Source organism: Erpetoichthys calabaricus, chromosome 9 (assembly GCF_900747795.2).
Source record: "Erpetoichthys calabaricus chromosome 9, fErpCal1.3, whole genome shotgun sequence".
Lineage (NCBI taxonomy): Eukaryota > Metazoa > Chordata > Cladistia > Polypteriformes > Polypteridae > Erpetoichthys > Erpetoichthys calabaricus.
This window is the reverse complement of record NC_041402.2, coordinates 35,528,088-35,543,087: the sequence shown is the minus strand read 5'-3', so window position 1 is coordinate 35,543,087 and position 15,000 is coordinate 35,528,088. Positions and strand designations below refer to the sequence as shown.

Genomic DNA, 15,000 nt, shown 5'->3' with positions numbered 1-15,000 from the left:
ACAGTATACGGTAAAACAGTAAACCTTTATGCTTTGTCGTTTGTATTATTACAATATATATATGATTGAAATATATGGTGAAAACTTTTTTTCAATTAAGCTTATTTCACATAAAGTACATTAATAAAGAAATAAAGCTGTCAAATTGTTTAATGAGAAGAATGTATGTCTTTTATGTTGTATGTATTATGGATATTTCCTATACATATTTTATTTAGTTAAAAAATATGTATTTTAATGAAATTACATTTATCTCAGTATTTTACTGTCACTGAACAATAAGCCTACAAAAATGTAATGTTGTCAATAAAAAATGAACAGGTACCACCTATGGTCTATCGTTTAATTATAAAAAATACTGAAGTTAACACTTTAATATAGGATATAAGTCTTCCATGTGTCTGGATGTGCAGGAATTGGAATTGGCCAACTCAGTAACATGGAATCAATGATTAGTATGAGCTATTAACCCTTCTCCTTTGTGATCAGTGAGCACTTCTGATTAAGTTTCCCAACAATCTTACGTAATGTGTCACTGGCTTCAAGGACGACACTTAATACAGTGATTCTGACATCAATCAAGCCTCCAGCCAAATAGTGACTTGGAAAGATCTAGGCAGCCATGTTGCCTTGATCAAAACATCTTTGTATCCCTGATCTACTAAAGTTCCCAAACATGTGCTTTCTTCAGGCTCTGGTTTCCAAGAATTTTGGTATTTCCTCTCCTCCACTACTATTTTGCGATAGCTGTTGTTAAAAATAGACTAATGATTCTATCACTGAATATGAACATTTATTGTAAAGGCATGTGTGAAGGTACTGCTCCATTTGGCTGTATGTCAGTCACAAAGTGTAACGGTCATTACAATATGAGGCTGTGTGGATCAAGGGTACAGATCTTCTATACCTATGTGATGGCCAGCGGGACTTTCTATGCTGTGTTGTGCTGGACTAGCAATATCACTTCAAGAGAGACCCAGTGAATCAAGCTAATTAAACGGGTAAGCTCAGTTATAGGATGCACTCTGGAGATCATAGCAAAGGAGAGAATGAAAACAAAACTGAGTGCCATTATGAACAATGTTGCACATTCTCTCTGACACATCAACGCCAAGGACTTTCAGCAGAAGTGTGTCAAGATACGCTACGGGGGCTACTTCATACCTATGACAATACGCCTGTATACAGCCTCACTGTGATTATGACAGCCAAGTCAGAACTCTCATTCTTTTTAATTTTCTTGCTTTATAGTCATTCTGGTGTGTGTTCAGATCAAAGTGTGTGTGTATATATTTATTTGTTTATTTACTTACCTACCTATTTATGTATTGAAAGAGCTTCTGTAAAAAGCTAAATTTCCCTCTAGGGACAAATAAAGTTCTATCTATCTATACTTTAACTACCTTTACGGAATAGTATAAATGGATCTTTTGAGTCTCGGCATCGAGCAGTGTTTCTGAATCACTGGGATCCTATCCGGGTTGATGCTGGTGGGTCACCTAAGCAATTGCAGAGCTGTGTGATATGTTGTTCCATTTCTAAGTGAGAGTGTTTCACCAAGGGGAACCTATGATAATCTGTTTTACCAAAGAGGCAGTTTGCAATTGCTGCTATTTAGTCATCAATGAATTAAAATTCAAAACTGGTTTCCAGGTCCATAAAGGTTGAGAAACACTGCTGTAAGGAAGGCAGTGTGGCCTAAATGCATAAAAATTATCCACGTGGAACAGTGCAGATGAAAATAAACCTTTAAGGGCCCTCCAAGAGTCAAAAAACATGAGTGAGACCCTGTGAAATAATAACAACAAAAGATTTATTACTGCAACTGTTTTGGTCAATTTCAATTATTATCCAATTGTTTTCCAATGGCCCTCAGCTGCAAGTATGAATTGCCTCAACTCCACAGGCTGTAAATCAAACCATGTCTGCATTAAGTTACTCTGTCTACAATACTTATGGATTTTTAAAATATTATTAATAATAATAATAATAATGTCATCTGAATATACATCAATTACAATTTGTTTTTATCTTTACAAATACAGTGGATTGAAAAAGTATTCGACCCCCTCTGGAAAGCCACCGTATTTCCATCTTACATCATTACAGCCTATAAAAATCACAGTATCACAGTGAACTTTTATTTCTCTGTGTACATATTTTGAAACATTTAAAGCTTGGTGAACTAAACAAATGCAAATTGACAGTCATGTTGTGAAAAATGTTGTTGAAAAAGTAATTGATCCCTTCACATGACACACAGTCAATACTTGGTAGCAGCACCCTTTGTAGCAATAACTGCTTGCAATTGCTTTGGATAGCCATCTACAAGCTTAGCACATCTGGATGGAAACAATTTTTCCCTTTCTTCCTTGCAGAACTGCTCCAACTGGGCAAAGTTTACAGGCTTTCATTTGTGAACTGCAATTCTGAGATCATGCCACAAATTTTCAATTGGATTCAGATTCGGACTCTGGCTAGGCCACTGCAAAACCTGGATCTGCAGGGGGCAGAGCCCCCTAGTAATAATAATATTAATAAATCCGCCATGTAGTGGGGGTGCGATAAGGATCACTGTATATCAATATTTTTTTATTTGTTTATTTGGGGATTAGACCAAGTTCTTCAGAAAACAATGAAGGAGATGGAGGTAGTCAGAGAACATGTGGGAACAGGACTGAAAAATAATACTGTACTCACCTCTAATGTACACATAATATGTATACCCTGGAGCTGCACTAGTACTCACTGTCACTTTATAACTTTATTTGCACATCTTGCTTGTGCTGTGTAAATCATGTGGCATTTCCTAGTCAACCATCACTGCCCAGCTTTGTGTTGGTGTCAACATTCTTGAATTAAGCTTTAAACCAAACTGACAGATGTCATGGTTGGAACTGTAACTCTGTAGTAGGACACCAGCTTATTAAGGCACTTGAGATTCAAATGCTGGAGTTGGAATTAGAAAAAAAATTTTGTGACTCTACCAAAAAACTGACTCCACAACTCTGACTCTGCTGCCCTGATCACAAGTCATGCATAACAGCAACATCAAATTTGCTAACACCACTACCGCACCAAATAACAAACGGCACCATAAAGATGAGTGAAAGTGAAGTCACCCAAGAAGTTAAATGGGAGAAAGAGGAGGGTGCAGACCTAGAGAATGCAAATTTTCAGTACTGACAACTGTAGAAGTACAAACAAATACATGGAAGAGGTGAAAAGAGTCACAAGGATGACAGAGATAAATTCACAAGAAAGAGTAATAAGTGATGTCAAAAGTAGACTGTTTTAGGGAGATAATCTTTTAAAATGCAAAACAAATATTCAGCATGAACACTGTTCCTCCACATGTGTGTGCAACAGTGTGTGTGTGACAGCTATTTTGTGCTCTCTTAAACGTAGTGTTACTTCACATAATGTCCACAAACCAGAAATAGGAAATCCTTTAGCCATTCAGCACATGTGCATGACTATCCCTTCTAATTTCACCAAAAAGACCTGCCAATATAAACTATATGTGATGACATTATTAAAACATGCATAAATGTGACATGATCATTACCCAATTTTGGAACACTGCATTAACCATAGAGGGGAAATTGACTTTATGAATGTTTGGGGTTCAGGGTCAGCCATTGTACAGCGCCCCTGAAGCAATTTTCAATGAGGACAAGAACATAGAAAAGTAATAATAAAAGGTTTACTTAATAACACAAAAGAGAAATACTTTTACCAAAATCATTGGAAAAATTCAGCATCTACAGTACAATTATGATTTTTAAATAGCTTTTGCATATTTCAAAGAGATACACATGAAGGTATGCTGTATACATGTTCTGAAGAGGAAGCAAAGCAGTTTGCAGACAGTTCTAACTTCTACAATTGTGACACCTGTTTCTTTCAGATAGATAGATAGATAGATAGATAGATAGATAGATAGATAGATAGATAGATAGATAGATAGATAGATAGATAGATAGATAGATAGATAGATAGATAGATAGATAGATAGATAGATAGATAGATAGATAGATAGATAGATAGATACTTTATTAATCCCAAGGGGAAATTCACATTCTTCAGCAGCAGCATACTGATACAATGAATAATATTAAATTAAAGAATGATAATAAATAGGACTGCGTACATTTTTTTTTTTTTTTTTTTTTTCAGAAGAAGAATTTATATTCACTGCCTAAAAAACAAAGGTTGCCTGATGGCTCTTTCTAGTGTTTCAGTATTGGCAGAATGTTATCTTGCATTTCAGTCTTCTTACAATCTATCTTTTTATGTAAAATTTCTTTGTTTTGAGTTTTGTAAGACATCCTTAGTCAGTGCACCCTCTAGAAAGGTATATATACCTTTATATATACACACACATTATATAAAATTAAAAAAATAAATGAAATTGTCAATAACCAGTAAAAGTTACCTTCAAAACTGCATGATGGACAGACAAACTTATAAATTTTTTTTTATCTTGTCTTTGCAAAGAGCTTTAAAACAGCCATGTAAAAGTTTTCTCTATTTCAGCGTGTGAAACATACCTGTTGCTTGAAACAAGGTGCTGAGTCATTAACATCTGGCCAGGCGTTGTCACATGGATGGGATTCCATAGAAGCACATGGGTTTTCATGTCCAAAACTGGTTTCAAACTGAGGCAGCAAGCTCCCCTCAAGAAGATCATCTGGATCAAGGTCTCCAAAAGGCATAGACGGAGTATCCATTTGCTGAAGTAAGTTCTCTTCCAGTTCAGAAAAGCCACTGCTGTTTGGTACAGGACCCGATGTTGGATGCGAGCTGCCAAACTGCTCAGAGGAGCGTCTCAATGCTGTTTGAAAGCAGCTCAACTCTTCAGTAGGATTTCTTGCTCTGGTAAAACCACCCTGAGTATTTTTTGCATGAAAAGAATTTTCACACACAGGATTTTGTGTCACCTGCTGTTGTTGTTGTTCTGCAGGTCCCTGTCTGGCTCCTGCCAGTAAAAGAAAGGAGTCGGACTCCTCTAGGAAATCTGAAACTGGTGCCTGCACTGTGTTGGAAAATGAACCCGCAGACAGCACCTTCTCACTGTTCACACATGTATTACCGGAATAAGTGTAGCTGGAAGGCGAATTCTGAAAATGGGAATTCTGATTCACAGAGCAGGAAGGCAGGGCTAGAGTTGAAGATGGTCTCCGGTAAGGCAGCTGTAAATTTGAGGCCAGGTTACAAAGCTGGTGAGAAGTAGCAGAATGATGAGAACCAAGATGGCTGCTCATCCTTCCTGTCCGGTGAACATTTGTCATAGAAGATGTGCTGTTTACATCCATGAACAATTTGGACTGGTTTATATTCTCCTGAGAAACTGGTGTAGGTGGCATAGGATGGGTCGGGTGGTGGCTCTGATGCAATGAACCAGTTTGAAATAACCCAAAGTTCTGGTGCTCTGTGAAACTTTTGTTGTGTTGCTGCATAGAATGGGAAACCCCACTATGCTGGTGAAATTCTGTCCCATTCTCATGGTGATGTCCCCACATTGGGCTGCTGTTTGAGGCACCTGGAAACAAGCCATTTGACTGACTTGACTGGTGTGTAGGGGAAGGAGCATGCTGAGAACAAGGTGGTGTTAGCACACTTCCATTTTCCACTCCAATTGAGAAGGCATGGTCTAGGGGGTGTGTCTCCTTGAGGGACTCAAATGGACTGACATGCTGCTCAAAGCCAAGGATAGGCTGAGATGTTGAGGTGTTCCCGGTCTGCTTCACATGATCCAGAGGTTCCACCTGGAGGGGCTCAAACTCTGCATTAAGGTTCAGATCATCTACAAGCAAGGAGGAGCCCGAGAGGACAAAGCTGTCATCTGAAAGAGCCTCCATGCCTCTGGTATACAAAATTGGATCATCAAACAAGTCCATTGTGAGATTAGTCCTACTCCAGCAGTGTCCACAGACCTGGACTGTGAGAAGCCACAGTCCACCCTGTTAGAAACAAATCCCTAGAATGCAATTTAGTTCCTGAAGATCAAAAACATGTTCTGCATCACCAGCCAATTAGGAAAGGTAGTGCAGCATCTCCAACTTAATCTAGAGAAAAATAAGACAGAAATATTAAAAATTAATTGATTGCAAAAGATTAACATAAATATGATCCTTGTATAATATCTCCAATGAATTTTCACTAAATAATATTCATATATAGCTTCAACAAAATTGTCAATAGATTGCACACTTTACAGCCTATATATTGAAAACCTGATGCACGTGTCTTGTAGAAGCTAGAGTTAAAAAGGATGTCTAAAATGTCTTCTGTAAAAAGTTTTCCACTGTAGTTTAGCAATTACTGTACACGTTTTAAGTTGTTCCCAAACTCGGGAGGACTTCTGGCTTAAACTGCTTTAGCAGGTGAAAAAGCTCTGAAGAACATGATTTATTCAGGTCAATTCCCCATTTGTCCATCTGAAAGGAAGAGTCACATGCAGACGATTACAAGTTAATTTTCATCTCCTGATAAACAGAACTCTCACGGTAGTCGCTCCCCTATGGCAGTTTCAGGAAGTATGAGGTCAGTGAGCATCGTAGCCAGACTGTCGGCACAACACAGAGATTCAGGAAATGACAATCACAGTGAGAGTCACTTCCCTTATTTTAAGGCCATTGCTAACTGCACTTCAGTTCCTGAATCCCAAGACCCTCTGCTGGTGAGAACATGTGTCAGGTTACAATGAATGAGGGCCACACACTGGAAAAGGGCATCAAGCTGACCTACTTTAAAAAGTAGGTTTCATACTAGCTGTTGCTTTCATTCATATTCCACAGAAGCAAAACCTATGCTCACTGGTGCTAAAACATAAAGCACTGTATACATGCATCCCCAAAAATGCTTAGTAAGGCTTTGATTCTGGAATAAGCACAATTAGCCAGAACAGTCAGGTAAAATAAATGCTACACTCCAAAGAAAATTAACATCACAGAAAGAAGCTCAACCATCAGAGAACTTTAGAGAACAACAAAAACAATTTTTAGTTTTATTTGCACCTCAAGTGTGTTTATCTGGGTGTGAGGTACCTGAAATTGTACTCAGTAAATAATATATTATTTGTTGTTTGGAATACATACATTTTTTCAACTTTTTTCATGTTATAATGACAAAATAATGACAAAATGCTGGCGTGAAGTGTATAATGTCTGAAGACTGAAGTCCAAATATCAAATAAAACACTTTCACAAAAGGTATAACAAAACAAGTGCACCATTTTACAGGTTCATTGTTGTCCAGCATTTCTAAAACATTCAGACTATGGCAGAATGTGCATGCCTATCTCCATTTGAAAGCCCATCTTCTGGTAGCTGCAAGCAAGTGAGGAACACTTACAAGCTCTCCTAAATCCTGGATGTTAGAAGTAGTTTCCTTAATTAGGAAAACAGATAAAATTCTTTGATTCCTCCATCAAAGAGCAGAACCAAATTTGTGTCACTCAGATTTTTGAGGCAGTCAAGACAGTTTTCCTACTCTGATACGCTTGATAATTACGGGCACAGAGCTTCTTCTGCTGCTTACTGGCCTTGGTGCAGATTATAAAAGCAACAGCAGAAAAAGATATTAAAAGAAGTGCTCAAGCACCTCCTTTAGGAGATTTTCACACCTGGCTTCTTAGACTTACCTTTTGAACTCAGGTTAGAACTTCCTTCTTTGGATATTTTTTTGCAAATGGAAACTTTGTTCCAAAATTAGGCAAACATAAAAAGTGGGGGCTCTCAAGAAGATGAAAAAAATGGAAGAATAAAGACTATTATTCTTGCCCTTATAGCATTTCATTTTATTTGACCTTGGAAATGAGACTGCTAAATTACTTCAAATAAGGCTTTTCTCTGTAACATATATTCTGTACTGTAGTACTGTAGCCTGTACCTTACCTTCTTCTGCAAGCAAAAAAATAAACAACCCACTTTCCTGTAGATCAAACAACCTATATTATTAATCTCTACTCATCCATCGTTGATATTTTTAGACTTGAGTTGACAAGTCTTTTTTTCATTCATCTTTTGGCACAGCAGAGTAATTTCTGCTTTTCAATAAACTGAGTCAAGCATCCTAACACAATTCACACTTAGAGCTGGAACAATATTAAATTGAGATACACATATACTGTAAAGGCCAATACAATTTCAATTTAACAATCAAATCCATATTTTATTTGCAGTTTGCAATTGAAAGATATACTCTGTGTTAGAAATTACCCCCAAAATGTTATTACATCACGTGGAAATGGCTGTGTAAACAACGCAGGAGAAGAGCTGTGCTAGTAAGGTTTATTCCAAACAGAAAAGTAAGGACAAAATTAGAAGCACAAAATTTGGACTTTTCAACCATCATTGAATTAACTGGATGTGGAAGAACTTTGTGCAGCATCCAATTTTCTTGACTGCCAGAGAAGTCATTAACACATCCACAGTCAACTCTACAAAGCAGCAGCCAAATAAATAAATCTGAATGCAACATAGTGCTCAAGAAACAAATATGTGGGAAATATCCTTAATCTTATTCATTTGTACAGTGAAATGTGATATGTTTAAAAAATTAATCAATTGATAGTAAGTATAAGTACATCCGCAGTACACAAATTAGTACTATAGTAAAAACAAATACAAATCAGATTTTAAGTAATATTTTTAACACTTCTATATTTCTGAAGTACAGCACAGGAATGGAATCATCCCTAGTTGATTGTTTTGTTTACACAAATAGGTTACTAAAAAAAAAAAACCTTCCATAAGTCCTTGGTAAACATAGGAGGGGGTTGTAGGAGACATCAGGAAAATAACATATCTTCCGGTTTGGTCTTCTCAACAGTTTGGAAGTTGCTGACCTAGAGGAAGAACTAAGACCCCAAACAGGCACCACCCAATTCTGCCTACTACAACACCTTAAAGGACCTCCTATTAAGTCTCAACCTTTCTAACAACCAAATGGAAACCGAAATCTGTGCTTCACCTAAGGTGGAAATAAGCAAAAGTCCCTTAAAAGTAAAATGCAGAAAATTTTGGAAATCCCAGTGGCAAAAACCAAAAAGAAACAAAGCTGCAACTAGAAATAAAACATGATTTGAAAAATGTTAATGCTCAAAACCATAAAATTAACAGGCAAATATCTCATCTCTATTCCAAATGAATGATGTTCTATAAAAAAAATTGATTTTGCCCGCTTCCTCCCCAACCTCTTATGTCCTTAAAACTTTACCACTCAACCTCTTTCGTGGATCAGTACAGCAACCAAAGAATGTAATGGTGTCATAGCCCATGCTCACTACTACTACAAAAATAGCCAAAAAAAAGTCATATTTTGCATTCAGCCAAATGAGTAAAAATTTTGATTATGCTCCCCTACATCTTTTAAATGGTGCCTACTGTCCTACACAGAATGATGGATATGTCACATTGCATGATGAAGTGTGGACACCGTCTTCAGAGGACTATACAGGTTTGTTTGCATTGAAGAATACCAGAAGTAATGACATAGTATGCAAAACCACAATGCTTTATTAAAAAAACAGCAATGGATAAAGGGAAGGAAAGGAAAAATGATCATATTAAGACTAACCACACAGGGATGCAAAGCAACACTATTTAAACGAGTTGAGTTTAAAAAACAATGTGGAATGGGAATAGATAAAATAACCCAATCAAGCAAATTCTTCCCACATACATTAACACTGTGTAGAGACCTATTTTGAGTTAGTTGTTAGTTCTTGTATTTTTTAAGCAACACAATAGTGTGATGAGATATGAGAAAAGCCAATCTGTTGCAAACTGAAATTTTCTACTGAAGGTCAAAATAGTATTGACAACAATATCAATTCCACTAATTTGTCTCTCTTGGCCGCTGATCTGGTTCACGCTCTGCTTACTGTGGCAGTGCATTCTGTAGGCCTAAATCATTTTCATTCTGCTAAGTGCAGTATGACTTTTTTGTGGCCTGGTTAGTTTTGCAAAAATAAAAATACATTGAAGGACTTATGTACAATAAGTAAAAATGTATTATTTACCAGACTAGATTTTGTTACCGTTTTATTTATTTGTATATCAGTTTATTCTTTATTAAATATATCCTCTTTGAAAAAGCTAACTTCTAAAATAAAAAGATTTTTCTTCAACTTGCACTTTTATAATTCGATTTCATTAAAAAGCAAAAATCAAAAGTGAAATTGATTTATGTTAGACCTTAACAATATCAACAAAACAAGAGGCAAAAACAAACAAAAAAAAAAATTTAAGATACTTGGTGTTTGGCCCAGTATTTTCTGGAATTTGGCCTCAGTCAAGAATGTTGATTTTAGTGGATCGCTAAGTTACTACAATGTCTACAACATTTAACAGATTAGCCCAGAACTTCCCACTGCTTCTTACTGTATGACCTCTTGTTTCTCTTATGTTACCAGTATTGGAAAAATACCATTAAAGTCAAAATGAAAAGGAAAAGGTACAAACTGGTTGTGCATAAGCTCATTCCACTATCCAATCAGAGAAAAGAGAAATGTAGAAAGCAAAAATGGATACATTAAATAATGGGTAGAAAAACACCCAAAAATGATATATCATGATATTAACAAAATTTTAGTATATAATAATTTTAATATACTAGCCAACCCGCGGCATAGCACACGCCGCATAATTATGTATTGATGGGTGAATACTTCCTGAACGACACAGTTGTCCAAATGGGTTGGGTTTTATGGATACCACTGTAAGTGAATGAAAAGATGGACCTCTGGAGAGAGCAACATACAATTGTCTGAGACTGAAAGCGGGATCGTCTGTGACGATAGAGGCCACGCTGGTGAAAGTTACTTCGTCGGTAGGGATAAGTTTCAGCACTTGTTCATTAAGGTGTAGCGAGTCTTCGTTGTTGACGCTTAATATAGCTTGCGTACTGAGTTGTTCTGGAGTCACAGTTGAGAAACATGTTTTTACGCACAGGGAAAAAAATGAACATGTGAAACATCCGTAATGTAATAAGGCATAATGTAATAAGGCACCAAGAAAAGTAACATTGCAATAATGCACGCAACGACCCGATTGCTGTAAACAGAAGTGACAACAAAATCGAGCCCAGTGCATTCTTTAACTGCCTTGTAGCACAGTGGTAGTGTTGCTGTTTTGCAGTAAGGAGACTCTGGAAGATTTTGGGTTCGCTTCCCGGTTCCTCCCTGTGTGGATAGCGCTTTGAATACTGAAAACACCAGTATATCAATGTAATGAAGTATTATTATTCTTATGCATCCAGCGCTCTCTCTCTCGCGTGTGTGTGTGTGTGTGTGTGTGCGTGTGTGCATGTGTGTGTGTCGCTCGCTCTCTCTCTCACTCGCTGCACTTGTTCCTGCAGGCATACGCCGCATAATTATTTATTGATGGCTGAACAGTTCCGGAAAGACACAGTTGTCTAAAAGGGGTGGGGTTGAGGATACAACAGTACGTGAATGAAAAAAGATGGAACTCTGGAGAGAGCAACATACAATTAATTGATTGTGACTGAAAACTGGTTTTGGCAGATACATGCATATCTTTTTGAAAGTTTGGCCCTGTGCCTTATTAATTGTCATCGTAAAGGCCAATCTAACAGGAAATTGTCTTCGTGTAAAAGTAAAAGGCAAATTATCCGTGACAAACAAACTGTTTTATACGCTGCATACCAACACACGGCGTAGTATACGCCGCATAATCACGCCGCTTTTTTAATGTTTTTTAAGCAGAGGGAAAAAAATGAACATTTGCAAAATCCGTAACGCTGCTTTCAGTAAGTACAATGCACACGCGTTTAATTTGTCGGCCACTTTTTGCCAGCCGTCCTTTCTGGTTTGGGCTGCTTTTGCAGTGTTACCACTTGTGCATATTAAATCTTAAAATCGTTTGAGTAAGTAATTAACTAACACCCACCCACCCACACACACATGCAGCCTGTGTGAAAAAAATGCGCCCGTTCTTTCATCTTTTTGTTGCAGCCTATCAAAGACTTGCTGGTCATGTTTTCTAGACTCAATATACATTGGCTTTTCACTCAGCACTGGGGCGCGCATTCATCTCGGATTATTACATCCAGCTAATCTGCTACACGGCTGCATTTGAAAAAACGATTTATCCTGGATGAGTTTCATCGGCATTAATGATTAGGAATCTGGTTGGAACAAAACCCTGCAGCGACAGGGGTTCAACAAGACCAAGATTGGGAAACACTGCTGAACACAGACGAAACCGACTCAGGTGAGGAGTTGAGGCAGGCAAAGTAGTTGCAGCTAATGATTATTCAGTGTTGTTTGCCTGGGTATCTGATCTGCTCGACGGGATCAGAAATAAAAGGAAAACAATGTGAAGGCAATGTCACAGGTGTTCATGTGGTATAGCGGGTCCACAGCTCCCCTTCAAAAGGCCATTTTTAAATAATCACCGCGCTCACAGCGTAGCGAGGGGCGTAGAAGTGTTGCTGAAAGTCAGCCATGTTGCGAAGTTTGAGAGCAACAGTTTCGTCAATGACATTTTTCCAGAAAAACCTGACTGATAGAAACAAACAGTTACCTGATGCAGGAATTTCTATAACATTGAAAGATGTGTTTTTTCCATGAAATACATTTGAAGCGGTAGCCATGGAGGGCAAATGAACAGTCAACGTGGCTCACAGCTGGATTTGGACCGCAGCACAAACCAAAGCGAGTATGTGTTTGATGAGCTGTTCGAGTTTGTGGGCGTGGCTCCTTCCTGAGTGCGCCATGGGTGTCTTACTTGTCGGCGGCTTAGTGAATTATACCGAAAAGTCAACGTGACTCAGAGGTGCATGTGTACTCTAGCACAGACGAACATAAATGACGGCATTTTTTTCCGAGTCGTCGCGTCCGAGTTGGTGGGGGTGGCTCTGCGAGTTGTCGTCGTATCCAATGGTCTTAGAGTTGGTGGGTGTGGCTCCTTCCTGCGTGCGCCATGGGTGTCTTACTTGTCGGCGGCTTAGTGAATCCACGCCCCTTCCTGCGTGCTTTCATGGGTGTCTTGCTTGCTCTGGTGGCGGCTTAGTTTAGTGAATCCACACCCCTTCCTGCGTGCTTTCATGGGTGTCTTGCTTGCTTGCTTGCGTGCTTTCATGGGTGTCTTGCTTGCTCTGGCAGCGGCTTAGTGAATTATATATATATATATAGATATCACAGTATAGACCTAAAAATCTAAAAATGCTCAAAGTAAAGTCCTTCTGACTTAATTTATATTAAACGACTACAACAGCCTTTTTTTAAAACTTCAGATTAAATAAGATTTTTATTTAATGAGAACAGTCATGTAAACTGCAATTAAACAAATCAGAGAAGGAATTTAAGGAATAATACATAGCGTTTTAGAAAGAAATTTATCTATCTGGCAGCAGTGTAAAAAAGTCCAAAATGTAATCCTGTGTAATGTTTTCACACAGCTAGGACTACAAAGTACACAGCCAGTGGCATCAAAGTGTGCCAAGTGTCTGACAGAAGCATGTTCAGCATTAGTTTGACATGGGGAAAGGAGAACACACAAGGTGGCATATTGTGGACAAAGTGTACAAAGCAAAGCATTAAAGAGTATCACACATGTATGTGTACTTTCCAATCCCTGGGTATATGAAAACATTGCAATGCATAGACAACATATCTTACGATGCATGCAAAAGCAAGAATAAACAGTCCAATTCTTCCACAGGAAGCCTGAAAACCATGAGAACTAATTTAGATTATTTATGTTAGGTAGAATGCCTAGTGGGGGCTGGATGGTCTTGTGGCCTCGGAACCCCTGCAGATTTTTTTTTTTTTTTTCTCCAAACCTCTGGAGTTTTTTTTTTTTTTTTTTCTTCTGTCTTCCTGGCCATCGAACCTTACTTTATTCTTTGTTACTTAGTATTGCCTAATCTTATTTTTATAGTTTTTCTTTCTTCATCTTGTAAATCACTTTGAGCTACATCATTTGTATGAAAATGTGCTATATAAATAAATGTTGTTGTTGCTTTCTTTGCTGGTATATACACCTGCAGTAAAACCATGTTGGTGTATGTGATTCAATACATGCACCAAAATTTTGATAGCTGCCCTAAAATCATAGATATTTTTTACTAAAAAGCGTCTCATTCATGACCAAATACCATCCTGCAGCAGTCCTTCTGTCTTCACAATTAAGCCCCACTGTTCATGCTCTCATTTGCATATATTGTCAGGTCTGCTGCAGCATTGTGAGTGAGACACATTTTGCTGTCCACAATGTGCCACTTCGCATGTTCTCCTTTCCCCATGTCAAATTGATGCTGGTGGTATACTTTGTATGCCATGTGTGTGTAAACATTGCAATGCAATTTTAAGTGTGTGCAAATACTTTTTAAGCTATGTGAAATAACAGGAGATTAACATACAATCTTTAAATTACATGTACTAAAAAAATATAATTTTTTCTGTGATCAACATATAACTTGAGACAACAATTCATACTTTGGTAGCAAAATGCAATGCGACCTGCAGTTTTTCCTGGCTGACCAACTTCTACCCGTGTCTTGTTTCTACTACTGCATACCACTACTATACAGTTATGGACAGAGCTGGACTGTTCCAGGGTAATGAAGCATAGAAGCAAATAATCATTAATAAAATGCTAGATTAATGAAGGCCACAATTATACACACCATATACACAAACCTCATTCATTCTGAAACAATACCGAATCACCAATTATTTTAGCATACACGTTTCTGCAGTGGAGGGTGGTACAGAGATTTTTGGACACACAAATGTATATAAATGTGTTTACTCCATCCCAGTATTGACCAGCAAAAACAATGACCAGCTAAGCAACAAGGCAACAAAACTATCTAATTAAACATAGTGTCACCTGAACCGTGTTATGTCACTACTACTGCAAAAGAGTATTTCTCTGTTTTAACAGAAATGAATTTTAAAATCAGTAAATTGCACAGTATTCACTTGAAACACATAAAAACTATAAAGTAATATGTAAATATTTA

The 15,000-nt window shown here is 37.6% G+C and overlaps 1 protein-coding gene across 11 annotated transcripts in view; it reads right to left on the bottom strand.

Moving 5' to 3' along the window:
- The window catches only part of chd9 (chromodomain helicase DNA binding protein 9), a 270,690-nt gene that overhangs the window by 217,943 nt on the left and 37,747 nt on the right, over window positions 1–15,000 (bottom strand). For all 11 annotated transcript variants that reach the window (XM_051932075.1, XM_051932074.1, XM_051932078.1 and 8 more), the window contains exon 2: window positions 4,554–6,071. In XM_051932075.1, coding sequence (XP_051788035.1) covers window positions 4,554–5,903 — 1,350 coding nt within the window. In that variant the 5' untranslated portion in view covers window positions 5,904–6,071. The remainder of the gene's footprint in view (window positions 1–4,553; window positions 6,072–15,000) is intronic.